A 27756-nucleotide genomic window follows, 5' to 3' on the forward strand; every position below is an offset into this window, starting at 1 on the left:
TATTTTTAATTTAAAAATAAATCTGAATTAATTAGTTAATTAATTTCAGTTAATTTTTAATTGATTAATTGGTCAATTAATTCGAAAATTAATTGATTAATTGATTTAATTAATTATTAATTGATTTTATTTAATTATTTAATTAGATTTAATTATTTAAAAATAATTTAAAAATTCTGAAAAATAGTTTCGAGCTTTAAAATATTATTCTAAATTATTTCCAAGGCTCGATAATTATTATAAAATTGTTTCGGAGCCAGAATTGGCCAGCCGAACCCTGTTTATTAACCCGAAATTGATCCAATGACCCGTTTTAATTCCGAAAAATGTTTTAAAAATCATTTTAAATTTTAAATACCCGAAAGCCTATTTATAACCTGAGACTTCTTTATAAATGATTTGTCATTGATTATGTGATGTATTATGTGTTATATGTGACTTGTTGATTGACTATCGGTCTATACATTTGATGTTTACTTGATTATTGCATAACTTTCAATCTGTTAATCGGATTTGGGTAAAACGAAGGGTAGATAGAAGTATGTGTTGAATAGAATCCTATGAGTTGATGATTGATAGATGCTTATAATATGTGAGCTGAAGAGGCAAGACATAGGAAAGGGAAACAGGTAGTTGAGGAGTAAAATGATTGTGATTGGAAGCGAGTGCAAGATAGTAAGCTAATACCAGGCAAGTGTTCTGAACTCTCTCGAGATATTGTAGTACTTGATAGTCTTGTTGACATTGTAAGTGCTTTGAAGCACAAAAATCTAAACCCTGATTTCAGTTATTGTTCTTGAGCCATGAAATATATTCTTTCTAAGCCATTGATTATTGTATACCCAAACCCGAACCACAAATCTACGATACTACTCCACAAATACATACAAACTAAATACCAAACACTGAACTGAATTATTATATACTCAACCCATGGTATCTTATGCTTTGAAAGACCAAATTCTTGAAACCCTGAAAGATTGATTCCTTTGTTATCCAATTCTTTCATTACCCAACATCTAAGCCTTGAAAGTACCTTGTTGATACACAAAAGGGTTGAAACCCTTTCATTGTTAAACACTCACCATTGTTAATGATTCTGATTATTGTTTATTATTGTTTAATTTTGTTATTATATTAGAATTGGATTGTTTTTATAAAATTGTGGACCAGATTCATGGTCAGACCATATAATGGTCAAGTTAGGCCAATGTGTGCCTTGGATCCAGTAGTTAGAGCAATGTTGTGTGCTTTGCTCGGGGTTAGTGTGTGACTGATCAGCAGCCTAACCTTGGTTTTAAAATAAAAATATAGTATCCAATTCTAAATCATAATCCATTATTCACTTGATATCATAACCATATTCACTTGATGATCATTATTCTCAGTTTTGTCATTGTGACTTGCTGAGCTAGTTAGCTCATTTGTGCGATGTTGTTTATACTCTTTCCAGTTAAAAAGGAACCAGTTGATAGCAAGGATCCCCAGTCCAGTGCGAGAGCTAGGGATTAAGGCTGTTGAAGCTAAGCTAGTAGGCTTCTTTTGGAATAATATAAATTTGTAAAAGTTTGTAATATGTTTACTACTCAGTTTGAGTTTGAATGGTTGGGATTTAGTCGGTATGTAATATATTAGTGTGTTTGGCTTGTGTGCATACTTTAACCTGTTGCGATCCGTGATAGTTGGTAAGTAGGGTCACTGCATATTATTATTATTATCTTTATTATTGTTATAAGCAGGTTGTAAACAGTGTGTGTGTGGACCCCAAACTTCTGACCCGGGTTTGGAGGGCGCCACAGTCGAAACATGGAAAATGCTCGGAATATTGCAATTAGGTTAGGAAGGAGTTCTCAGAAGAGTTTCGGGTTATAAAAACGTAAAAATGGATGATGTCGGTTGGTTCTCGATTGTATAAAATAGTTTTTAAATACTCGGAAAAAGATTTTATAAAATCCATATATTTCCTATAAAATCATAAATCAACATAAAAATAAATAGGAAGATATGACAATTATTTATATTTTATTTTGGACATATAAAAATTAAAATACTTAATTAATATTATTTTTAAACATCCAAACACATTTAACACTTAACAAATAATTCACAGAATAAATACTGAACATACATAATAATTATTTATTAGCAAAATAATTACACGATATATCCCGGATATTACATCTGTCCAGAACTAGGATGTTTTTCCTGTTGTCCTGCAATCACAAAGACCACTAAAGATTAGTTTTAAGGACCCAGACTTGCTTGGATCCTTTGGCCTTATTAAGTTTGTTAACATTTACAGCGGATTTAACATCAGAGTTTATGTCAACATTTTTCTTATCAGAATTTACAGTATCAGACTTTGCATCAGAACTTACACTAGAAGGAATAATGCTAACTTTCTTTAAAGAAGGTTTTATTTGATAATAATTATAGTACAAACTATGATATTCCCTACAAGTATAAATGGAATGCCATAAACTACCACAATGAAAACAACAATTTTGTGGCTTAAACCTAACAGACTGACTCTTAACTCCTGACTTAGAAGATAAGGAGTTTATATTCTTATTCTTCCTGTAAAAAGAAGCCAGATGGTTAGAATTTCCACAGTTATAGCATTTCTTTCTAGGAGCATTAGGTACAGGCATATAATTACTGCTTTTATTCACACCTTCCTTTCTATTCCTATTTTTCCTAGGTGGCTTTACCTTGTTTACATTCTTAATCTCTTTCAGCTTATACTTAAGCTGCTTCTTTGTCATTAAGCCTATGTTAACTTCAGCTGGTTTATCCTGTTTTAACTTATCAGAATCAGACTTTACAGTTTTAGCTACAAACTTAACAGGATTTACCTTTGGCATAGTAGTCTGTTTAACAATAATTGGCTTAAATTTTCAGTTCCTGTTTCACTTTTATCATCTCCATAACCTAAGCCCTCTTTCCAGGTTCCACTACTTAGTAAATTCTGAGTTGTTCTGCCAGAGTTAGTCCAAGTCCTGATAATCTCTCTTTCCTTTTTAACTCAGTTTTTAAAGATTAATTCAATTTCAGCACTTCATCTCTAACATAAAAAGCATTATCTCTTTCTTTCTGAGTTTGATGGAACATAACTAATTCTTTTTCTAAATAGTCTTTCCTTTTCTTAAAAGCCAGATTTTCAGAAGTTAACCTATCACATGTTAAAGTCTGATCTCTGTAACTAATGAATATGGTTTTAAGATAAGATCTCAACTCAGTAATGTCATCAGTATGAAAAGCATAAGTTGTTTGAGGTACCCTTAACTCAGCAGCATCAGAACTGCTATCAGCATTTGCCATCAAGGCATAGTTCACCTCATCTTCAGAATCTGAAGTGTCTGTCCAGCTTTTCTTCTTTGTGACCAGTGCCTTGCCTTTGTCACCACAATTTCACTCTGGTTTGATCTGTGGTGGAATAATTCCTGTTTAGCTTTAGCTTTGACGTCTCCTATCATCACTCAATGTGGCATGCATCATGGGGACAAGCTCAGTGCAATCATTAGAAATGGCTGTTGGTCTCTCCCGAGAGCAAACTCAAGGAGTCACCACGTTGATCCTTTGATGGTCCATTGGTTGTCAACCTTTGATCCTCTTCCACTTAACCAAGGCCCGGATGTCTTACAGTGGGATGGTTGTGACGCTTCAAAAACAAAGACATGGAGCATTTGGAATTCTTTACGGTTTAAAGGTGACTTAATACCTTGGCACCGTGTGGTTTGGCATCGGCTCCGTATCAGTCGTTTTGCTTACCATCAATGGATTTCTTGTCACAGGAGGCTTCAGACCTTGGCAAGGCTGCATCGTTTTGGTCTTGTGGATAATCAGCAATGTTACCTTTGTAGTGCTCGCGAGACTACCACTCATATCTTCCTCCATTATTCTTATAGCAGATGGATTTTGTACAACATCATGTCTACTCTGGGTATTGCCCTTACTGGTGACTCCTGGATCAACTTCATAATTCATCTGGCTGATCTTACTCATATGCACAAAGGCACTATTGCTCTCTGTTATGCACAAGTTTTTTGCTATCATATTTGGCGAGAGCGTAATGCAAGAGCTCACAATTCAGGTGTTTTTGGTCGAAAGAAGCTGTTAACTGGAATAAAAAAAGATGTCATTGCTAGACTTCATAGCTTTGTATGGTTTTCTAAAATTCTAGACTCTAGACCAGATCTTATTCATTGTACTAGTCTGTAGTAGGTTTTTTTTTGTTCTGTGCTTGCTTTCTATCTCCAATCTTTTCTAGATTGGCTATAGATAGTTTTCTCTATGGCCTATCATAGAGCATAGGGTAGATCCCTTCTTTATTGTTTCTTTTGTTGATATATACATAAATTTAGCAAAAAAAAAGAACTTCCACTTTTCCTGGAAAACTTCTTTCCCCTTCTGAATTTCCTGTAGGCTATCTTTGTGATACCCTTCACCATAAGAGCACAAAATTTCATCATCTCTTCATCAGGATCCATCTCAGATAGACTTTCAATTTCTCAATCCTTATCACTATCAGAACTTAATGACTCAATATCAGACTTTGTGATGAGAGCCTTTCCTTTGCCTTTTTTTGAGGCAGCCACTTTGGGGGTTTCCACCTCAGCCTTAAGAGCAACTGTCCTTGACTTTCTCCCATGTCTCTTGCTTCTTTGATCCATCTCAAGTTCATGAGTTTTGAGCATACCATAAATTTCATCAAGAGTAGTTTCATCAAGAGCATAGTTGTCTCTTATAGTAGTTTCCTTTAAATCCCAACTTTCAGGAAGAGCTAAAAGGAACTTAAGATTTGTATCTTCAAGATCATATTCCTTATCCACCAGTGACAGATCATTCAAGAGTTTGACAAATCTATCATATAAACCAGTTAATGACTCATTAGGTTTTGAGTCAAAGTGCTCATACTCTTGAGTGAGTATTGTCCTCTTGTTCTTCTTAATTGCATCAGTTCCCTGGCATATTGTCTCCAAGGCATCCCAAATCTTCTTTGCAGTTTTGCAGTTAATTACCCTGTTTGACATGACATTATCAATGGCACTATGCAACAAATGCCTTACCTTTGCATCATTGGCAATATATGAGATATCTTCAGCTGTATATTCACTTTTCTCCTTTGGTACAGTCATTGCTGGATGATCTGCAACTACAACAGAGAGCTTGGTTGGCTATGTGGTCCTTCATTAATTGTGTCAAGGTATTCTGGATCTGTAACTTCCAGAAACATAGTCATCCTTACTTTCCATATGGTATACTCATAAGGTTTCAGTATGGGAACCCTAATAGTCTCATATCGATTATTGATTTGAGTTTTTGGAGTTTCTTCAGTTTTGGTGGGCTTGGTTGGAGTTTATTCATCTTCAGACATGATTGTTTTTGGATCTTTACTGTATTTGTGTTAACAGATAGGCTCTGATACCACTTGTTAGGTCACACACACTATAGAAGGGGGTTGAATACAGTGTATACTACAATCAAATCGAATTAAGAACACAAGTATGAAACACAGAATAATCTTGTTAATAAAACAGTATTACAATGGAACCGGTCTCTCTCAGTGATGAACAAATATCACGAGAGCTGCTAGGTTTACAATGAATAATATTCTCGATTAAGATAACACTTATAGTGTAAACCCTATGCTGTGTTTATATAGACACACAGTTACAAGATAATCTTCTAATTGAAATCGAATATAAGTCCGCATCCTAAAATATATCAATTAGTTATCTTTTCCTCCAAGTCTTTTATTCTTCTTATAATTCTTCTCCATGCATATCTCTTCTTGTGTTTGTCTTAATCTTCTTTCCTTCAATCAGCCGACTTCCTTATCTGAATGTCTTCTTAAGTCCTGATATTATCTCCTAATAAATATCTTCTGATATCTTAAGTTCTGATATCTTAAGTTCTGACTTCAGAATAAGTACTGATTTCCAGTTAAGTCCTGATTTGTCATGTTAGTTAAGATCAGAAAACTAAACACAAATCACTATTAGACATGACATCACAAATATATCTAACATTATACTTGCATAACCGATAAATCTAAATTTTAGAAACAACATATAATATTTTTTTAGAAAAGAAATTATACATTGAAAACTATATAAGCTGGAAGAAAATATTAAATTTTATTCCTTTCTTTTTAATAAAATCGCTTTTATAAGAATAAACAAATTTTTGAAAAGTCTTGGTCATTATAATCTACCTTCCTTAAGGGGATTCCGTCCTCAGAATCATAGAAAGAAAGAGGGTGCAATATCAGTTTAATCCATAATACTCCACATATCAAATACATACCAACTATTCACATTGTCAGAATAATATTCAATTAATATCAATCATACGATTTAGGGACTCACACTAATTTGAAAACCCAGAATATTACATAATCGTAAAAAGATACATTCTTAAATAACCATAAAGAACCAAATATGTTTTTCATATTAAATAAAAGTATATGATATGGTAGAGTAAGTTATCTTGCCCAATTTTTAGTACAATTTTTCATTTTGAAATACACAATTAGGTTTCACTTAAACAATAAAATGGAAAAATAGTTTTACAAGATTATAATGTTAGAAGAAATTAATTATATAAGTATAAACTATCAGAGTTTAATGATTAGCATTTGATATCAGTGTTTGACAGTGATGACGTTATCAATATTTACCATCAGTATTTGCCAATCAGCTTTGTCATTAGGACTTATTCATATCAGTATCTGTTGAGCTGGAAATCAGGATATATCAAAGGAAAAAAATATTTGCAGAATATATGTCGGTCTAGGACTTTACTTATTATAGCAATCAATAGATGGATATATTATAGGATTCCGTATTGTATTGTAATAGGATTCACTACTGATTGTATAAATATGCAGTATATAAGTACTTATTAGGTTTACATTATAAGTGTTATGAATTGTTATATCATTCATATAACCTAGAAGCTCTCAACGATAATTTTTCATCCTTTGAGAGAGTATTGTAAAGTTTTTATACATCAATAATAAAAACTGTTGATTCAAGTTATGTCTGTTATTTCGATTTAATTGTTGAACTGTATTCACCCCCTACAGTTCATTAAAAGCCTAAAAATTGATATCACAGCTTGTTGTTGATACATAAATAGTTTAAGATCAATAGAACAATCACTGATGGAAGACAAAGAAGGATAACAGGTTCCCCCACCTCTACCAGCCACAAATCCAATCAGCCACAACATGAGTAGGTATGAGGCTATCAAGGTTCCTATTCTAAAAATACATGAATATCCAATCTAAAAAGTGAAGATGGTGATGTGTCTAGAAGGAACAGATCCTGAATATCTAAACAGGATTTATGATGGTCTTCACAGGTCAATGAAACTAGTTGTTGTTGTTGCTGGCCAAGAAGAAAAGATGATTGATAAAGCTAAAAAGGAATATTCTCTTGAGGGTCTTTCATTTATTATGAAAGATGCAAAAGTAAGACATATTTTGCATAACATTCTTGATAGTATCATGTCCAATAGAGTCATTGGATGCAAAACTGTCAAAGAAATTTGGGACACTTTGGAGGTAAAGTGTCAAGCCACCACTGCTATAAAAAAGAACAAAAGAACAATACTAACTCAGGAGTATGAGCACTTTGATTCAAAGTCTGATGAATCCTTGACTGAAATCTATGTTAGGTTTCAAAAGCTGATGAATGACTTATCACTAGTTGACAAAGAATATGATCTAGAAGATTCTAACTTGAAGTTTTTTCTTACAATCCCTAAAATGTGGGACTTGAAAGTCACATCACTAAGGGACAATTATGATCTTGATGATATATCTATAGATAAGATCTATGGCATGCTGAAGACTCATGAACTGGAGATATAGAAAAGAAGTAAGAGGAAAGGACCAAAAGCAAGAAAGGTTACAATTAAGGTTGAAGAGAAACCAAGTGAGAAAGCTAGGAAAATAAGGCACTCCAAAGGCAAGGTTATGATTGCAAAGTATGATACTGAGTCATCAAACTCTGATGGTGACTCAAACTTTAAAAGTGAATCAGACATTAAGGTGACCATCATAATAATGAAGATATTGAGAAAATGGCTGCTTTTTGGTTAAAAGCTTCAAAATAATGGTCTAAAAAGACTTCAAGAAAGGAAAAAGGTTTTCCAGAAAGGGCTCTAGTTCCTCAAAAACTTATAAGAGGAAGTACAGAAGAAACTCTGATGAGAAGGAGTCAAAGCCAGGGAAATATTACAAGTCAAAGGAAAAGTGCTACAACTGTGATTAAGTAGCACACTTTGGAGCTGACTGCATGAAGCCAAGGGCTGAGAAGAAACAAGCCTTGATCACCAAAAATAAGAACTGGGATGATACAACAGAATCAGATGATGGTGTTAACTATGCTCTAATGGAAAATACTCATATTGAGGTTGACACTGCTGAGTTAAAGGTACCTCAAACCATACTTGCTTTTGATAAAGATGTTATTCGTGAACCAAAGTTATTTCTTAAATCTCTACATGTGAGTTATAGGGATCAAACACTTGAAAATGCTAGGATTAAAACTGAAAATTTTGATCTTAAGAAAAGGAATGATCACCTAGAAACTAAGTTGATTTTCATGCTAGAAACTCAAAAGAAAAGAGATGATGCTTTGTATGTTAAGCAAAAAATGTTTAAAAAACATGCTTACCTAGAAAAGGAACTAGATAAAGAAAGGGAAGTAATTAAGCTTAGGACTAGTTCAGAAAAACAACTCAGGGTTTAATAGAAAATGGCTGTTGGGGATCAGGATTAGGATATGCTGATAAAACTAATTTTGATAAATGTAATGAAAAGGAAACTAAGAAAGTTAAACCAGAAAATACTGATAAGAAGGTAAAACTGAACAAATATCAGTTAAGACATATTAAGTTTAACTTAATTGTTGATACTTTGAAGTTAGTTAATGAAAAAGGATAAACATCAGCATTTAAGTCAAATTTAAAAAAACTGATAAGTATGAACAAGTTCATACCTACTCTGTAAATGTTGGTTTAATGAATCAGAAATAGCTTAAGCAAAAGCTGAAGGAAGTTAAAATGAAAACAAGGAAAAACATCCTATAAAGAATAGAAATGGAAAAGAAGGTGTCAATAATGAGAACAAATATACACCCATTCTTAATGCACCTAGAAAGGTTTGTTTTAACTGTGGTAGTTCTAATCATCTTGCAATTGCTTGCAGGAAGATTAAATGGATAAATACTATTTCTCCTAAGTTGGAGTTTAGGAATAGAATAGTTAAATATTAACCACGAAATCTATGTTTTCATTTTGGTAGTGTCTGGCATTCAATTTATACATGTAAAGAGTATCACGGTTTATACTATGATTATTATGAACTGAAACCCTCTTTAAATAAACCAAAAGTTGTTTATGCATGTGTAAACTCTAACATTAAGAATGTTGACATATACTCTGATTCAAAGTCTTCTGCTACAAATGTTAACAAACTTAAAAAATGCCAAAGGATCCATGAAAATATGGGTCCTTAAAAATACTAATTAATTGTTAAATCTGATTGTAGGGTAACAGAAAAAAAATTTAGTCTTGGACAGTGGATGTTCAGGACATATGACTGGAAATAAATCCCTGCTATCCGAGTTTAAGGAGGAGGCTAGCCCAAATGTTTCTTATGGAGATGGCAATTTAGGAAAGACTTTGGGATATGGCAAGATCAGGCTTGGAAATGTCATCATTGAAAATGTAGCTCTAGTTGCAGGAGTCAAGCATAATCTGATCAGTGTGAGTAAAATCTGTGACAGATGTTATCATGTTACTTTTTATGAAGAACATTATGAAATTGTCAGTAAATCAGATGGCAAGGTTGCAACGACTAAGTACAGACATGGTAACTTATATGAAGCCATGGTCTCCATAAATACTGATAATTCTAAAATATGTCTACTTAGTAGAGCATCTGTGGAAGATAGATGGAACTGGCATAAAAGACTTTCTCATCTTAATTTCAACAACATCAATGAACTTGTGAAAAAATATCTTATGAGAAGATTGCCCAATGCAGTATTTACTCCTAATGGCTTATGTGACTCATGCCAGAAAAACAAGTTAAGGAAATCATCTTTCAAGAGTAAAACTGAATCCTCAATTATTGAACCATATCACTTGCTATATATTGATCATTTTGGCCCAGTTAATGTAATTTATATTGCAAAGAAGAGGTATGGACTTGTTATTGTTGATAAGTATATAAGATACACATGGGTGTATTTTCTGCACACCAAGGATGAGACTCCATCCATTCTTCTTGATCATGTAAAAGAACTGGAAAAATGATCAACTCACAAAGTGAAGATCATTAGAAGTGATAATAGAACTGAATTCAAGAACAACACTATGGAAGAATTATGAAAATACAAGGGGATCGAACATGAATTCTCTGCCCTTGGAACTCCAAAACAAAATGGATTTGTTGAAATAAAGAATATAACTATCATAGAAGCGGAAATGACCATGCTTGATGAAGCACAAATTGCCAACCTACTTCTGGGTAGAGGCTGTGCAAACTGCATACTTTACACAAAATGCAACATTGATAAACAAGCATGGAAAAACTTCATTTGAGATGGTGAAAGGGAAGAAGCCAAATTTGAAATACTTTCACATATTTGGTTGCAAATGTTTTGTTCTTAAAACTCATCATGAACAGCTTAATAAATTTGATCTAAAAGCTGATAAAGACATTTTTGTTGGATACCCATTGTCAATAGAAGCTTTCAGAATTTCTAATCTGTAAACACAGGTGGTCATGGAATCTATTCATGTATTTTTTGATGACAAGAAGATAACAGGTCTAGAAGATGTAGATGACCATGAATAGTTGAGATTTAAAAATGAAGTACCATATGGTTAAATCCTGATGATCTGACCTAACTTGATACTGTAAATTCTAATGTCACTCTAAACTCTGATGAGCCACATGTCAGTGGAAACTCTACAAATACTAAAGCACATGTTGAGGGGGGAAACATGATTCACATCAAGAGTCAAGTGATTCAAATCAAGTGATCATTTTGGTCCAGTTAATGTAATTTATATTGCAAAGAAGAGGTATGGACTTGTTATTATTGATGAGTATACAAGATACACATGAGTGTATTTTCTGCACACCAAGGATGAGACTCCATCCATTCTTCTTGATCATGTAAGAGAACTGGAAAAAGGATCAACTAACAAAGTGAAGATCATTAGAAGTTATAATAGAACTTAATTCAAGAACAACATTATAGAAGAATTATGAAAATTCAAGGGGATCAAACATGAATTCTCTGCCCCTGGAACTCCACAACAAAATGGAGTTGTTAAAAGAAAAAATAGAACTATCATAGAGGGGCAAGGACCATGCTTGATGAAGCAAAATTGCCAACCTACTTCTGGGCAGAGGCTGTGCAAACTGCATACTTCACACAAAATGCAACATTTATAAACAAGCATGGAAAAACACCATTTGAGATGGTGAAAGGGAAGAAGCCAAATTTGAAATACTTTCACATATTTGGTTGCAAATGTTTTGTTCTTAAAACTCATCCTGAACAGCTTACTAAATTTGATCTAAAAGCAAATAAAGGCATTTTTGTTGGATATCCATTGTCAACAGAAGCTTTCAGAATTTATAATCTGAGAACAAGGGTGGTCATGGAATCTATTCATGTATTTTTTGATGACAAGAAGATTACAGGTCTAGAAGATGTAGATGACCATGAAGAGTTGAGATTTAAAAATGAGGTACCATATGGTTAAATCCTGATGATATGACATAACTTGATACTGTAAATCCTAATGTCACTCTAAATTCTGATGAGCCACATATCAGTGGCAACTCTGCAAATACTAAAGCACATGTTGAGGGGGAGCAACATGATTCACATCAAGAGTCAAGTGATTCAAATCAAGGAACTTCAGTAGATACTCCATCAAACTCTGATTCCTCAAATACTGATAAAGCAAATACTGATAGTACTGGAAATATTGATTCAAGGGAAGCTTCAGGAAATAAAGGTGGTACAAGGAAAAATAAAATTAGAGGCTTTATGGATCAAGGGGAGGTTCTACTTCAAGAAGTTAACTTCCTTCTGCAAGAAAATGGACTAAGTCACACACACCTGACTTAATTATTGGAAATCCTGATAGTGGTGTAAAGACCAGAAAAGTCACTCAAAATGAATGTCTCTACCATTCTATTATATCTCAAACTGAGCCCAAGAAAGTGGAAGAAGCTTTGCAAGATACTGATTGGATCATAGCAATACAGGAGGAATTGAATGAATTTGAAAGGAACAAAGTATGTACATTAGTACCAAGGCCAAAGAATATATCAGTAGTTGGTACCAAGTGGGTGTTCAGAAACAAGACCGACAGTGAGGGCATTATTACAAGGAATATAGCAAGGGTGGTTGCAAAGGGTTATTCATAACAAGAAGGCATTGACTATGATGAGACTTTTGCTCCAGTTACAAGGCTTGAAGCAATCAGAATTTTTCTAGTCTATGTTGCTCACATGAAATTCAAGGTGTTCCAAATGGAGGTAAAGAGTGCATTTCTAAATGGTGAACTTCAAGAGGAAGTTTATGTTGAACAACCTCCAGGATTTATTGATCCAAAGTATCCAGATCATGTCTATAATCTCGATAAGCCACTCTATGGATTAAAGCAAGCTCCAAGGGCATGGTATGAAACACTTGCTCAATTGTTTTGGAAATTGGTTTCAAAAGAGCTAATTCAGTCAAGATATCGAATGAGTATGATGGGAGAATTGAGTTATTTTCTGGAATTACAAGTTAAACAGACTGAAGAAGAAATTTTCATCAATCAAGGTAAATATACCAGGAATCTGCTCAAAAGGTTTAGGATGCAAAATAGTTCATCTACATCAACTCCTATGGCCACTGTAACCAAGTTAGATTTAAATACTGGTTCGTTAGTAGATATAACTAAGTACAGAGATATGATTGGTTCACTCCTATATTTGACTGCTAGTAGACTTGATATCATGTATGCTACATGTCTGTGTGCAAGGTTCCAAGCTGATCCAAGGGAACCACATCTATTAGTTGTGAAAAGAATTCTTAAATATCTCAAAGGCATAATGAATCTTGGATTTTGGTATCCTAGATATTCAGATTTTAAGTTAATTGGATATTCAGATGCAGATTTTAAGCTGCCAATTTCTTGATGGTAGATTGGTTTCTTGTTTTAGCAAGAAACAAAAGTCAATTTCCACTTCAACTGTAGAAGCTAAGTATTTGTTGCAGAAAGCTGTTGTGCTCAAATTCTTTGGATGAAAAAAATCATTTAATGGATTATCGGTTAGTATATTTTAAAATTCCTATATATTGTGATAATCAAAGTGCTATTGTAATAACAAGAAATCCAGTCCAGCATTCAATGACTAAACCATCAGCATAAGGTACCATTTAATAAGGGAATATGTAATGGAAGGTACATTAGAATTGTATTTTGTTCCTACAGATCAGCAGTGAGCAGATATCTTCACCAACCCACTTTGTGAGGCTACTTTTACAAGACTGGTGAATGAATTGGGAATGATTTCAGGACAATTCTCAAACACTAATGGATAAGCTGTGACCTGTAACAGGGAAATATGATCAAAGTGTGGTATCTTTTAATATGTATCAGTATTTATTAAAGTTTGTTAATTGTGTTAAACATTGATGTCATGTATTCATGCTAATTGATATTTAAAATTGAAGTTGAATTTAAATCCTGATAGTTAAACCCTGATAGTAGTTGTGATAGGGATAAATAAGTCCTGATTTTATAATTAATGGGCTGATAGGCCCAATAATAAGATGTATAATATTCAGACCAGAAAGGTTAAGCCTGATGGACCAGATCAGGCCTGGTGGAATAAAAAAGGCCCAAAAGCCCTGATTATTAATTAATTTCGTAATTAATTAATAAGGGAAAAATCAGCTATTGAGAAGAGTCCCGATAAGGATATAAATCCTTATAGATTAGCCTCAAGGGGACCTAAAAGGATAAGGAATCAGCTTCCTACTTCCTAGGACTCCTAAGTCTATCCTAATTCAGAGGCTTGTCCACCAAGTCTCCTATACCAAGTCCAATTCAAGGACTCCCACATCTATATAAGGGGCCTCACCCCACAAATCAGAACAACATTTTTTGGCTTGATTCTCTAATTCACAGAGATACGTAGGCATCTCGTAAAGGCAGATTGAGTCACGAAACACGAGAGCAGCCATTAAAGGCCTTGAGCTCCCGAATCTTAGTAATAAATACAGCAAATAATAACCTTAGCTTTTTATCCATAACATTTGGCACCGTCTGTGGGAAAACAACAACAACCATGGCGAGAACACGGAGAACAATTGGAGCTATAGAGGAAGGAACACCATCAGAGACAACCCAGGTGATTTCATCAACCGTGGAGGTACCTCCCCATTCAACTTATGCATCTACTCAGGAGGAAGCCCAGACAGGGGCAACTCAACCCCAGCTACAAGGGACAACTCCCCCGATTCAAGGTACGAATCCTCAAGTTCAACAAATACATATACCTGTAAATTCTCGACCTGTTGGGTATGAATATTCAACTATTGTTACTACTAACCCCCCTTATGGGATGCCCCTTCACCCTGAGGTTGGAGGAAGCGGATATGCTGGGCGAAGTGAAGCACGAGGGCGGTCGCCCCCCTATATACGAGGTTTGGGTCCTATCCCTGAGGATCGGGAATTTTCTGGTCCATACACTGAGAGAGACTCCGAATCTTCGGATGATGAAGTGGCCCCGAGAAGGAGGCGTCCTGGAAAAGAGCCAATGGCCGATGGAAGGCAACGCCCCCAAAGCACCCCAGGGGCGAATCCCCAAGTAGTGCAGGAAAGGATCAGGGCTCATGAGGCTGAAATCCAAAGCCTGAGGCGTGATTTGGAGGCTCACCAGGCCACCAGACCCCACATACCTCCTAGGGGGAAAAATCCTCCTCCTATCATAGACCTGGATGGTCCGGTAAGAAGAAGGGCTGCTGTCCCAAGAACTGATCCAAGCAATCTCCTTCCCCTTGGAGATCCTGACGATCCAACTCCACCCTTCACAGAAGAGATAATGAATGCCCATATCTCAAGGAAATTCAAGATGCCCACTATCAAAGCCTATGATGGCATGGGAGACCCCGCAAATCATGTTAGGACATTCTCTAATGCACCGCTGCTGCAACCCGTGAATGATGCCATAAAGTGTCAGGCCTTCCCTCAAACCCTGTCGGGTATGGCTCAAAGATGGTATAGTCGCTTGCCCCCAAACTCTATAGGATCGTTCCGGGAGTTAAGTCAGGCTTTCATTAAGCAGTTCATCAGTGGGAGAGTCCATGAGAAAAGTTCAGCATCTCTTATGAGTATTGTGCAAGGAGCAAAGGAATCTTTGAGAGACTACCTGAATCGTTTTACAAAGGAGGCTTTAAAAGTCCCAGACCTTGATGATAAGGTAGCCATGATAGCACTGCAACAAGGAACTAGGGATGAGTTTTTCAAGATGTCCTTGGCCAAACGTCCCCCAGAAAACATGTTACAACTCCAAGAGAGAGCAGGGAAGTATATCAAGGTTGAAGAAAGCATGAGGAAGACCGTAGTAAGTAATGAGCCCACTGGAGGCAAGAAACGAAAAACTGATTTGGAGTATGTCGCTAAGGACAAATATCCTAGAACCAAACAAAACCCTGATTCAACCCCCAAGAAGGGAGGACCTGGGCAAAAGTTCACTGAATACGCTAAGCTGAATGCTCCCAGAAGTCAGATTTTGATGGAGATTGAGAAAGACAGAGATATTCGCTGGCCTAAGCCCTTGAAGGCTGATCCCGCCAAGCTAGATAAGGGCAAGTATTGCAGGTTTCACAAAGATGTTGGCCATGACACCGATGAGTGTAGGCAGTTGAAAGATGAAATTGAGTTTTTGATTCGAAAAGGAAGATTGAACAAGTATACTGGAGATGGAGGAGACAGAAATAATAATGGAAGGAAGAACTTTGAAGATCGTAGGAGGGACCAAGATGATCAGGGGCGGAATCCCCAACCTAGAGGACCAGTTATAAACACCATTTATGGAGGGCCGAGACCTCGAGGGCCTGTGATAAACACGATCTTTGGAGGTCCAACTGCTGCTGGATTGTCCAAAAATTCCAGAAAGGCATATACTAGAGAGGTTATGCATATTGTTGGAGAAGCCCCGAAGAGGGCCAGGACAGAAGTAACATTGGCTTTTGATGATTCCGACCTAGAGGGTGTGAAGTTTCCCCATGACGACCCGCTGGTCATAACACCGATAATAGGAAATAGCCCGGTTAAGAGGGTCCTTGTGGATAATGGTGCTTCTGTGGATATCTTGCCCCACGACACCTTTCTAAGGATGGGGTATAACGACTCCCAGTTGACACCAACCGACATGCCGATATATGGATTTGCTGGAGTAGAATGTCCTGTGGAAGGGCTAATTAAATTGCCAACCACCATAAGTACGGAGCCAAGGCAAGCAACGCAGATGCTGGATTTTGTGGTGGTAAAGGCTAGTTCAACTTATAATGCTATCATGGGGAGAACAGGGATACATGCCTTCAAGGCAGTCCCCTCTTCCTACCATTCAGTCATGAAGTTTCCCACCCGAAACGGGATTGGAGAAGAGAGAGGAGATCAAAAAATGGCTAGAAGCTGTTATGTGGCCTCTTTGAGGGCAGATGGAGTCGGGGGGCAGGTTCTTCCTATTGAAGATATGGATGTTCGAGAAAATGATGAGAATAGAGGAAGGCCAGCAGAAGAATTGGTTTCGGTTCCTTTAGATCCCAAGAATCCTGAGAGGATGACTTTCATTAGAGCCACAATAGAGGAGCCCCTTAGAGGGAAGTTAGTGAAATTTTTGTAAGAAAATAGTGATGTGTTTGCATGGTCAGCAGCTGATATGCCAGGCATAGACCCGGAGTTAATTACTCACAAGCTAAACGTGGATCCAAGCCGGAAGACAGTGAAACAAAAGAAAAGAAATTTTGCCCCGGAAAGACAAGAGGCTATAAAACAGGAAGTAGAAAAGCTCTTAGAGGCTGGTTTTATTGAGGAGATTCAATTTCCAGAGTGGTTAGCAAACCCTGTAATGGTGAAGAAGGCTAATGGAAAGTGGAGGATGTGTATAGACTTCACTGATCTGAATGATGCATGCCCCAAAGACTGTTTTCCGCTGCCTAGAATTGATACTTTGATTGATGCCACTGCTGGACATGAGATGCTGAGTTTCATGGATGGATTTAGCGGATACAACCATATCAAAATGCATAAGGATGACATTCCAAAGGTATCATTTATCACTGACTTTGGTGTTTATTGTTATCTTGTTATGGCGTTTGGTCTCAAGAATGCAGGAGCCACCTATCAAAGGCTGGTAAACAAAATTTTTAAGGATCTCATTGGCAAGACTATGGAAGTCTATGTTGATGACATATTAGTCAAGAGTCTAGTAAAGACTGATCACATAACCCATTTGAGGGAAGCTTTTGAGGTCCTGAGGTACCACAAGATGATGTTGAATCCTACGAAGTGTGCTTTTGGAGTAGGATCTGGAAAATTCTTGGGATTGATGGTCTCAAAGAGGGGAATTGAGGCTAACCCCGATAAAATAAAGGCAATCCTGGACATGGAACCCCCAAAAACTGTCAAGGATGTTCAGAAGCTCACAGGAAGGGTTGCTGCGCTAGGACGATTCATCTCCAAGTCAGGAGACAAGTGCTTGTCATTCTTCAAGTCACTAAAGAACATCAAAGACTTTGTATGGAGTGAGGAAAATCAGAAGGCATTTGAAGAGTTAAAGAAGTATATGGGCCAGGCCCCGTTGTTGGCCAAGCCAGTTCTGAATGAAGTTTTATTCTTGTACTTGGCTGTTTCAGAGAGCGCCTTGAGCGCGGTGTTGGTTAAGGAGGAACTGAAAGTCCAGAAACCCGTATACTATGTCAGCAAAATTTTGCATGGTGCTGAGTTGAATTATTCAACTATTGAGAAATTCGCTCTAGCCTTGGTAATGGCTTCGAGAAAACTGCGTCCTTATTTTCAGGCTCACCAGATTGAGGTGCTAACGAATCAGCCCCTGAGGAATATCATTCACAGTCCCAAGGAAAGTGGGAGATTGATTAAGTGGGCAATAGAGCTGGGAGAGTTCGATCTCAAGTATAAGCCACGTACGGCGATAAAAGCCCAGGCACTAGCTGACTTCGTGGTGGAATGTACCATACCCAACCAAGAAGTTGGGGGGCAGGAAGATACCATACCTCAAGACAAGGGAGTTGATAATGAAAGCAAAGAGAAGGATGGTAAAGAGTATTGGGTTCTTTATTTTGATGGAGCATCAAAAACAAACTCCAGTGGAGCAGGATTGGTTTTGCAAAGCCCTGATGGGTTCTTAATTGAGTATGCTATGAAGCTAGACTTCCCAACCACAAATAATGAGGCAGAATATGAAGCCCTGATAGCTGGCCTTGGTCTAGCTGGGACACTTAGAGTAAAAAATTTAAAGGTCCGTGGAGACTCGAAGCTGATCATATCCCAGGTAAAGGGAGAATTTGAGGCAAGAGATGATACGATGGCTAAGTATGTCCGCCTAGTAAGAGCTGTGATGACCCAATTTAATGAATGTCATGTTGAACACATTCCAAGGGAAGAAAATATTAAGGCAGATGCGCTATCGAAGTTTGCTTCATCTGAGATAGAAGAAAGTTCAGGAAGTGTATACTTCCGTGTTTTAAAGACGCGAAGCATAGATGTTAAGCTTGTGGCTCCTATAGGCCTGGGGACGTCATGGATCGATCCCATTAAGGCTCACATTCAGACCGGATGGTTGCCAAGCGATGCAACTGAAGCACGAAAGTTAACTGTTCGAGCACTAAGGTACTCTTTGATAGATGGGATTCTGTATAAAAGATCTTTCGTGGTTCCTTACTTAAGGTGTCTCAGGCCCGATGAGGCACGCTTGGCTCTTGAGGAAGTACATGAAGGTATTTGTGGACAACACTTGGGGGGCAGGGCCTTAGCTCATAAGATAACCCGTTTAGGCTTCTATTGGCCAGAAATGATGGCTGATGCCAAAGAATATGTGAAGAAGTGTGATCGCTGTCAGAAGCATGCACCAGTCGTAAGACAACCCCCCGAGATGCTGACCTCTATCAACTCACCTATTCCCTTTGCTATGTGGGGGATGGATATTCTAGGGCCTTTCCCTATGGCCACGACACAAAGGAAGTTTCTGTTTGTAGCCATTGATTATTTCACTAAGTGGATTGAAGCCAAGCCCTTAGCCAAAATCACAACTAAGCAAGTTGCACAATTCCTGTGGGAAAACATTATGTGCCGATATGGAATTCCCCGTATCCTCGTCACTGACAATGAAACACAATTCAACAATGAGGAATTCAAGAAGTATTGCGAAGAAAATGAAATTGAGTTGCGGTTCACCTCTGTGGCTCACCCGCAAGCCAATGGGCAAGCGGAGGTAGCAAATCGGATAATCCTGGATGGACTAAAGAAGAGGATCGAGAAGTCAAGAAATAATTGGGTGGATGAGATACTTCCCATATTATGGGCCTATAGGACTACCTATAGAGTCACGACAGGAGCAACTCCTTTCATGTTGGCATATGGGGCAGAAGCAGTAGTTCCCGTGGAGATATCACATTCCTCTCCAAGGATTCAGGCTTTCAACGCAGAAGAAAATGAGGAAGGGCAGAGGTTAGCCCTGGATCTGATCGATGAAGTGCGAGATAAGGCACATGCAAAGATAGTAGAATATCAGAAAAAGGCTTCATTTTACTACAACCTAAGGGTTAAAGAAAGGTTTTTTAAACAAGGCGATCTAGTCTTGAGGAAGATAGAAGCATCTGGTATAGGACAAAAAGGGAAGCTTGCCCCGAATTGGGAAGGGCCGTACAGAGTCAAGAGTGTTCAAGGTAGAGGAACCTACAAGCTAGAGACTATGGATGGATTTGAAGTCCCGAGAACTTGGCATGCACAAAACCTGAAGGTTTACTATGTGTAGGGCAGCCGGATACGATTCTCACTCGTCAGGATGGCGAGTAGGTTGAAAAGCACCTTGAAGCTTTGCTTGCTTAGGATTTATATGTTTTAGTTTTATTACGAAGTTTATTATTACTTGTGTAAGGGACGAATCCCAGACAATTTTACAAAATTCATGAGTTCTTCAAAGTATGTTTGTGGCCTAACAAATAAAATTCAAATGCATGGATGCAAGCATAGAAGGTGATAAATGAAATAGATCTGATAGATATTACAAAAATTCGATAAATAAAGTCTCGAAAATAGGATAAAAAACAGAAAGCCACGCAGGGCTGAAAAAGCTCTAAGGAGCTGAAGTACCCTCGGCATCCATATTATCATCCTCTCCACTCTCGCTGGATGTCTCTGTCATCTCGGAGGAGGAGGAAGAGCTGTCGTCCTCAGCAGGTCTGGAAGAAGACTCGGGAGGAGGAAGGAGTGGATCCTGAGGAACATGGTCCGAGATAACTACTCGGGTACGAAACCTCTGTAGCAAAGCCTCGTCATCAGGGCAGATGTAGTCCGCCGGGTTAATATCAGGACAAGCCTCGTTCACGGTCCCAAGGGCCGTGTCCCAACCAGTCCTAAAAAACCCAGAAAAGACTGAATCATCCCTAATCCTCATGGATTGGGCAAACTCCTCTGAGTCCAGATAGTTGTCTATAGCTTTATCCTTCTCCGCCCGAAGTACCACCAGCTCGGCGTTAGACTCTCCGAGTTCTTCCTCTTTGCACTTGAGCTTCTTCTCCAGGGTAGCATACTTCTTCTGTTGCCTCCTGAGGGCATTATCGGCCTTATCAGAAGCCCGCTTCCACGATTCGACTTGCCTCACAGTGCCTTGAAAGTAGGCGTTAGACTGGAACAAAGCAATTAACAAAATATAAGGCAAGAAAATGCTACAAGAATGAAAAATAAGTTCAAAAAAGAGAAGGCATACCGAAGTCAGAGACTGAGCTCCCATGAGCTTAATCCTCTCAAGATCAGGGGTGGCCACCACATCAGTAAAATCCTTGGGAGTCACGCTATGGTAAGACCAATCCCAAGCATGTTTCGTGGAACCAACTACGGTGTCCCCTCGGCGGAATCCCCAGAGAGGCTGAAAGACGCCTGTGGCAGCAGCAGTAGGGGCAGCAACAGTGATAGGAGCACCATGGCCTCCAGCTCCTTCAGTTGAAGCCTCCCCTATAGGCTCTTTGTGCTTCTTCAAAAAGATAGGCTCCGTGGCCTTTCCCCGGGTGTCTAGGCCTGCGAGCCGAGCTTTCTTCATCCTAGCTGTTTCCTCAACCAAAGGAACATTGTCCTCGTTAATCTCCTTAGCAGCTGAAACAAAGCAAAGGACAAAATAAGTGATGTTAATAATGCATGAAATGAAGTAAAATTGAGAAGGGAAGAAAAATACCCTGTTGAGAAACAGAGGATAGTCCCACATGAATCAGGGAAAACTCCTCTAAGAGAGTCCAGCTGGTGGTGGTGCCATCATCCTGAGTAAGCCCATTATAAATAATAGTTTCTTCAGGAGTTAAGTGAATGGATTTGAGGCTACCATCACTGACCTTCCCGAAGGAAGATCGAAAAAGTGTGCCCCAGTCACCATTCTCCCAACGTAACCCAACGAAACTATTCCTCCAATTTTGATTATTATCAGGAATAGAGGCGCTGTTAAAGATATGTTTGCTTTTGGGCCTTTGCTTGACATAGACCCAGCCACAGATATTGGAAGAACTATTATAACACTGAAAGACCTTCCTAAAAACGGCTACAGAAAGAGGAAAGCCCTCCCTAAGACAACAAACCATAAAACATAGAATATTCCTCCAGGCGTTTGGAGGAAACTGACACGGATTAATTTGTAGATCAGCCAAAAGATGAGGAATAAAAGGATGGAAAGGAAACCTAAGCCCAGCATTAAGGGCATCTGTGTAAATGAAGAGAGTGTCGGGTCTCCAGTGGCAAGTACGGTCACCACCAGAGACTGGAACTAATCTAAGAGGAGGAAAGACGTTATAGCGAGCATTTAGTTTATTAAAATCTATGTTGTGCCAAGTATTACAATGATTAAAAGAGTCGAGATGTGCAGTGGAGGGATATTCATCCCCCCTAGTGTTAATCATATCAATTAAAGACATATATAAAGAGCGGATCTCGATATCCTTACCTCGTTTTGAAGCCGAGGCTATCTTGGCCGCCCTCTCAGAACTCTTGTCAGCCATTTAGTAAAGACTGGAAAAGAAGGCTGGAAGCTAAGGGAGGAAAGTTGAAAGAGGAGAAAGATTGGAGAGTTTTAGAAATGAATGAAGTGAAGGGTGAAGAGTGTGAGTGAGAGCACAACCCCCCCCACCTTTATATAGGAGGAAAAGAAGGAAATTGGGCCTAGAAAAGCCCATTCAGGCCCAAAAAAAGAAGGTTCTGGAAGCATCAGGAAATCTTTGGAAAATTCAAGAAAGAAAACTTGAGTTTTTTTTGAAGATTCTGGAAGAATCCAGAAACAATCCTAGAGTAATTTGGAGTTTGGATTTAGAAAACAAAAGCCCAGTTAAGGGCCCAAGTGTTGAAAGAGGCCCAAATGGTTTTAGGGGTGGAAAAGAAGTCCAGCTAAGATAAAAAAAATTTTTTTTGGCCTGAACCCAAAACGTTGGCCCAAATTAAAAGCCCAGAATTAGAGGCCCAATTGAAAGGCCTGTGAAGCCCAGTAAGAGAATAAGCCCAGTTAAAATGGGCCCAAGTTTTAGCCCAGCATAAGGGGCCTAAATCCAAGTATGTATAAAAATTTATATACATGCATATGTTCTTGACCCGTTCGACCAGAAAACACAAAGAAGTCCTGGTCGAATGGCTTGAGCTCGAAATCAAGTCGATCAGGGTAAATAAAGGCCTTAATTCGACCAGGACCAGGATCAATTCGACCAGAAAATATAGAGAAATCCTGATCGAAGCCCCTGAGGTCGAGATCCTGTCGATCAGGGTTGAAAATGAGGCTTAATTCGACTAGAATTAGACCCATTCGACCAAGAAACACGAAAGATTCCTGGTCGAAATCATTGAGGTCAAAATTCTGTCGACCTGGGCAGCAAGAGAAGCTTAATTCGGTCAAAAAGCAAGAATCCTGACCGAAAGGGACGAAAATCCTAGTCGAAAAAAAAATTTCCTGGTCGAAAATTGTAAAAAAAAAAAAAAGGAAAGAAGGAAAAATCCTGGTCGAAATTCGACCAGGACTCCTGACCGAAAGCATCCTCCTCGAAAATCCTTCGACCAAGGCACAGCAGGGGCTAATTCGACCAGGATCCTGGTCGAATGGATTCCTGGTCAAAAATTGTATAAAAAAAAGGAAGAAAAAAGAAAAAAAAAGGAAGAAAAAATCCTGGAAAATTACAAAAAATAAGGAAATTCCTTAAAATAATTTCTGAAAAATGTTAATATTTTCAGAAATAAGGAATAAATCCAGAAAATTAAAGGATAAATCCCAGAAATTAGGGAAAAAATCCAGAAATTAAGGATAAATCCCAAAAATTAGGGGAAAAATCCAGAAAATTAGGGAAAAATCCAGAAATTAAGGATAAATCCCAGAAAATTAGGGAAAAATCCCAGAAATTAGGGAAAAAATCCAGAAATTAAGGATAAATCCCAGAAAATTAAGGATAAATCCCAGAAAATTAGGGAAAAATCCAGAAATTAGGGAAAAATCCAAGAAAATTAGGGAAAAATCCCAGAAAATTAGGATAAATCCCAGAAATTAAGGGAAAAATCCAGAAATTAGGGAAAATCCCAGAAAATTAGGGAAAAATTCCTGGAAATTAAGATAATTTCTGAATAAAAGGAAGATTCATTGTAAATGTGTAGGTCGCTCCACACTTTACGCAAAAATGAAACCCTGAAAGGGAACGAATAACTTCTGCGAAACCTAATCAATGTTTCCCAAAAGTTGGGGGGCAAATGATAGGGATAAATAAGTCCTGATTTTATAATTAATGGGCTGATAGGCCCAATAATAAGATGTATAATATTCAGACCAGAAAGGTTAAGCCTGATGGACCAGATCAGGCCTGGTGGAATAAAAAAGGCCCAAAAGCCCTGATTATTAATTAATTTCGTAATTAATTAATAAGGGAAAAATCAGCTATTGAGAAGAGTCCCGATAAGGATATAAATCCTTATAGATTAGCCTCAAGGGGACCTAAAAGGATAAGGAATCAGCTTCCTACTTCCTAGGACTCCTAAGTCTATCCTAATTCAGAGGCTTGTCCACCAAGTCTCCTATACCAAGTCCAATTCAAGGACTCCCACATCTATATAAGGGGCCTCACCCCACAAATCAGAACTACATTTTTTGGCTTGATTCTCTAATTCACAGAGATACGTAGGCATCTCGTAAAGACAGATTGAGTCACGAAACACGAGAGCAGCCATTAAAGGCCTTGAGCTCCCGAATCTTAGTAATAAATACAGCAAATAATAACCTTAGCTTTTTATCCATAACAAATTGTATGATAAACTCTGAGTGTATAGCTAAATACTGATATTGGTCAAACTTGTGTTGACTGATAAGTCCTAGCAGCAGTTAATTAAATACGGATAATAGTCAAACTATGATTGACTGTTAAATTCTGATATCTTTTTGAATTTATTCAAAAAAAATTCTTAAAATAATATTTTAATCAAAAATAATGATATGGAGTAGTGTGTAATTTTATGAAATTGACTATAGGTGTCCTGAGACTTATGGATTGCAAAATCAACAAAGTGCTAGGTTACATGCTATTACAATTGGCAACCCCCCTGTAGCTAACCTAAACACCACAACCCAAACACTTCCTCAAACACAATCCACCTCAGGTGCCTCCCAAAAGGCACCTGTTGTAAAAAGAAAGAAACAATCAAAGACTGATGCTAGAGTTATTGTTTCTATTGGGAACCCATAGGACATTATTGCCCAGTCTGCTAGGTCTGATGGTCCAAGAGCTGTGTTGAAGTTTGCACAGGACACTATGCTAATGCCATTGTTGGAAGATCTAGTGGTTCCAAGGTACAAGTTTTTTCTTCTTCTAAACCTTTATAAATATTCAAGAGAAAGCTTGTACTTCCTGATTCAGAATTAGAGGATGAGGACAATGCTACCTTATCATCAAAATTTAAGAAGATAAATCCTGATTCTACTCGGATATCAGTTGTATTACAAACTGATAAGTGGCATTTTATACCATTTAGAACGTCTTAAAATGGCTTAAATTGGTGTCTTGAAATCAAGTATTTTGTGTATTTGATGCGTTTTTCTAGTATTTATGCATTTCAGGGTAATAGTTGCATTTCGGGGGAGGAATCATCAAGAATAAGCCTTGGCATGTGTTCACCATTGCGATAGGAAAGGAATGGGCAGATTACGGCGAAGAAACGGAGCAAGCTTGGAATTTTTCCAGTAGGGTCCTGCGCGCCCGCGCAGCAATGCTGAGCGGCCGCGCAGCAGCCTGCGCGCCCGCGCAGATATGCTGAGCGGCCGCGCAAGGTCGGGGAAAAAAGCTGAATTATTTTAGACTTCTACTTCTGTGTGGCTTCCAACTTCTATGTAATCTGAGTTTTATGGGACTATTATATAGGTAGATCTGAGACGTTTTCACAGAGAGTATTAAGGGGATTATGTCTTAGATTGTGTTTTACGCAAGAAGCGAAGGAGATAAGGAAGAAGACCGATTTAGCACACCACAACGAAGAGGAAGCATATATTCTTGTGATTCTTGTTTCATTGTAACGTTGGATGCTAATTTTCTTGCTTTGACTTATTTACTCTTGTGACGTACTCTGTTTTAATATAATTAGTGTAGTTATTATTTTCTTGTGTTGTTTGTCATGATTTCATACGAACCCATGATGGCGATAAGTTCTATTATGGGCTAATCGTGATCATGGGGTTATAACGGATTTATTATGGAATTCTTTAGTTAATTGTTTAATACTTTAGTGTGTGATGATTGCATGATATCTAGTATTGGTTGTGCGTATCCGTCTTATGTGCGTCGCGAACATATAAGATAGGGTGTTAATCTCTTGTGAAGCGACGGTGGATCTTGAGATTTAGAACTTGCCATGCTAGCATAGGTTCATGTACGTTGTGCATGATTAGTGGGTAACTCTAACAGTTTTATTTGCCCTATGTAATCAAAAGGGATAACTTGTGCTTAAATCGTTGTGTTGTCAATTTCTGTAGACATATAGGAACTCAACATAATTGATGACTATTCAACTTCTATCTTAATTGTGGATGCTTGGTAGAATGGTATTAGTACAATGAAAGTTGGCTTTTGTCAGTTTCGTGTTATTCGATTAATGTCATCACTGTCACATGCTAAAGGTAATAACAATGGCTATAGAAGGAAGTAATAATGAAGTTGTGATCTCATGAGTGTTTTATTATTGATAAATTGAAGTGTTAGTTAAGTGGTTAATTAAGTAGTTAATTATAGTTAATATTTGATCAACAATTTTAAGTGTTATTATCTTAACATTGAGAAGTAATCATACATTGGTGAGTGAGTTTAACTAGAAAATAATTTAGTCTGAGTCTCTGAGGGAACGAACTAGAAAGTATTCTATATTACTTGCGAACGCGTATACTTGCGTGAATATTAGTGCGTGTTTTTGCCCTAACAAGTTTTTGGCGCCGCTGCCGGGGACTCGGCGTATTTGTTTAGTTTATGTACTTACCATCATTGGTCATTAGGACTCAATGATTAGGACGTAGTAGTTACTTACTCTTTTCGGTTGTGTTTCAGGTACTTTAGCAAGCGTTTATGCAAACTCGTTCTCGTGCTCGCAAGAGGACTTTAGATACAGCTGAGGAGACAGACGAAGTTCTTGATATTCCGGAGAAGTTAGATTTTGAGGATTCGGATTCAGGAACTGAGCAGAAAGAACCAGTAAACATGGAAGATCGTATTGTTCAAGCTGATCCAGCTCTTATGGATTTTTCTCGGCCTAAAATTGATGACATTCAGTCAAGCATCCTTCATCCGGCTATTCAAGCTAACACCTTTGAAATCAAGCCGGGCACTATTCAGATGGTGCAGAATTCTGTTTCTTTTGGAGGAGCGGCAACTGAAGACCCCAACATGCACATAAGGAATTTTGTCAAGATCTGCAGCACTTTTAAGTATAATGGCGTGACTGATGAGGCTATCAAGTTGAGGCTTTTCCCATTCTCACTGAGGGATAAGGCTAAAGACTGGTTACATTCTGAACCAGCTGGGTCCATCACTACGTGGCAAGATCTTGCGCAAAAGTTTCTGGTGAAGTTTTATCCAATGGCAAAGACTGCTGCTATGAGGAGTGCTCTTACTCAGTTTGCGCAGCAACCTACAGAATCTATGTCCGAGGCTTGGGAACGCTACAAGGAAATGTTGAGAAAATGTCCACATCATGGAATGCCGGATTGGATGGTGATCACTGGTTTTTATAATGGTTTGGGGGCCCAATCTCGGCCCATGCTCGATGCAGCAGCTGGAGGAGCCTTATGGGCTAAAAGCTATACTGAGGCATATAATCTTATAGAGACGATGGCTGCAAATGAGCATCAAAACCCAACTCAGAGGATGACGTCAGGCAAGGTCACAGGTATTCTGGAAGTTGATGCAGCCACCGCTATTGCAGCCCAGCTCC

General features: G+C 37.9%; 1 protein-coding gene and 1 non-coding gene across 2 annotated transcripts; one reads left to right on the forward strand and one right to left on the reverse strand.

Annotated features, from left to right (window-relative positions):
* Positions 1 to 3489: 3489 nt before the first annotated feature.
* On the forward strand, positions 3490 to 4221 carry LOC141680230 (uncharacterized). The gene has a single exon (XM_074486515.1). The coding sequence runs from the start codon at positions 3490 to 3492 to the stop codon at positions 4219 to 4221; it is 732 nt and encodes a 243-aa protein (XP_074342616.1).
* A 23195-nt stretch (positions 4222 to 27416) lies between these two features.
* Positions 27417 to 27523, reverse strand: LOC141681731 (small nucleolar RNA R71). The gene has a single exon (XR_012559156.1). It is a non-coding gene; the product is annotated as a small nucleolar RNA R71 (small nucleolar RNA).
* Between the last annotated feature and the right edge of the window lie 233 nt (positions 27524 to 27756).

Source organism: Apium graveolens, chromosome 8 (assembly GCF_009905375.1).
Source record: "Apium graveolens cultivar Ventura chromosome 8, ASM990537v1, whole genome shotgun sequence".
NCBI classification, from domain to species: domain Eukaryota; kingdom Viridiplantae; phylum Streptophyta; class Magnoliopsida; order Apiales; family Apiaceae; genus Apium; species Apium graveolens.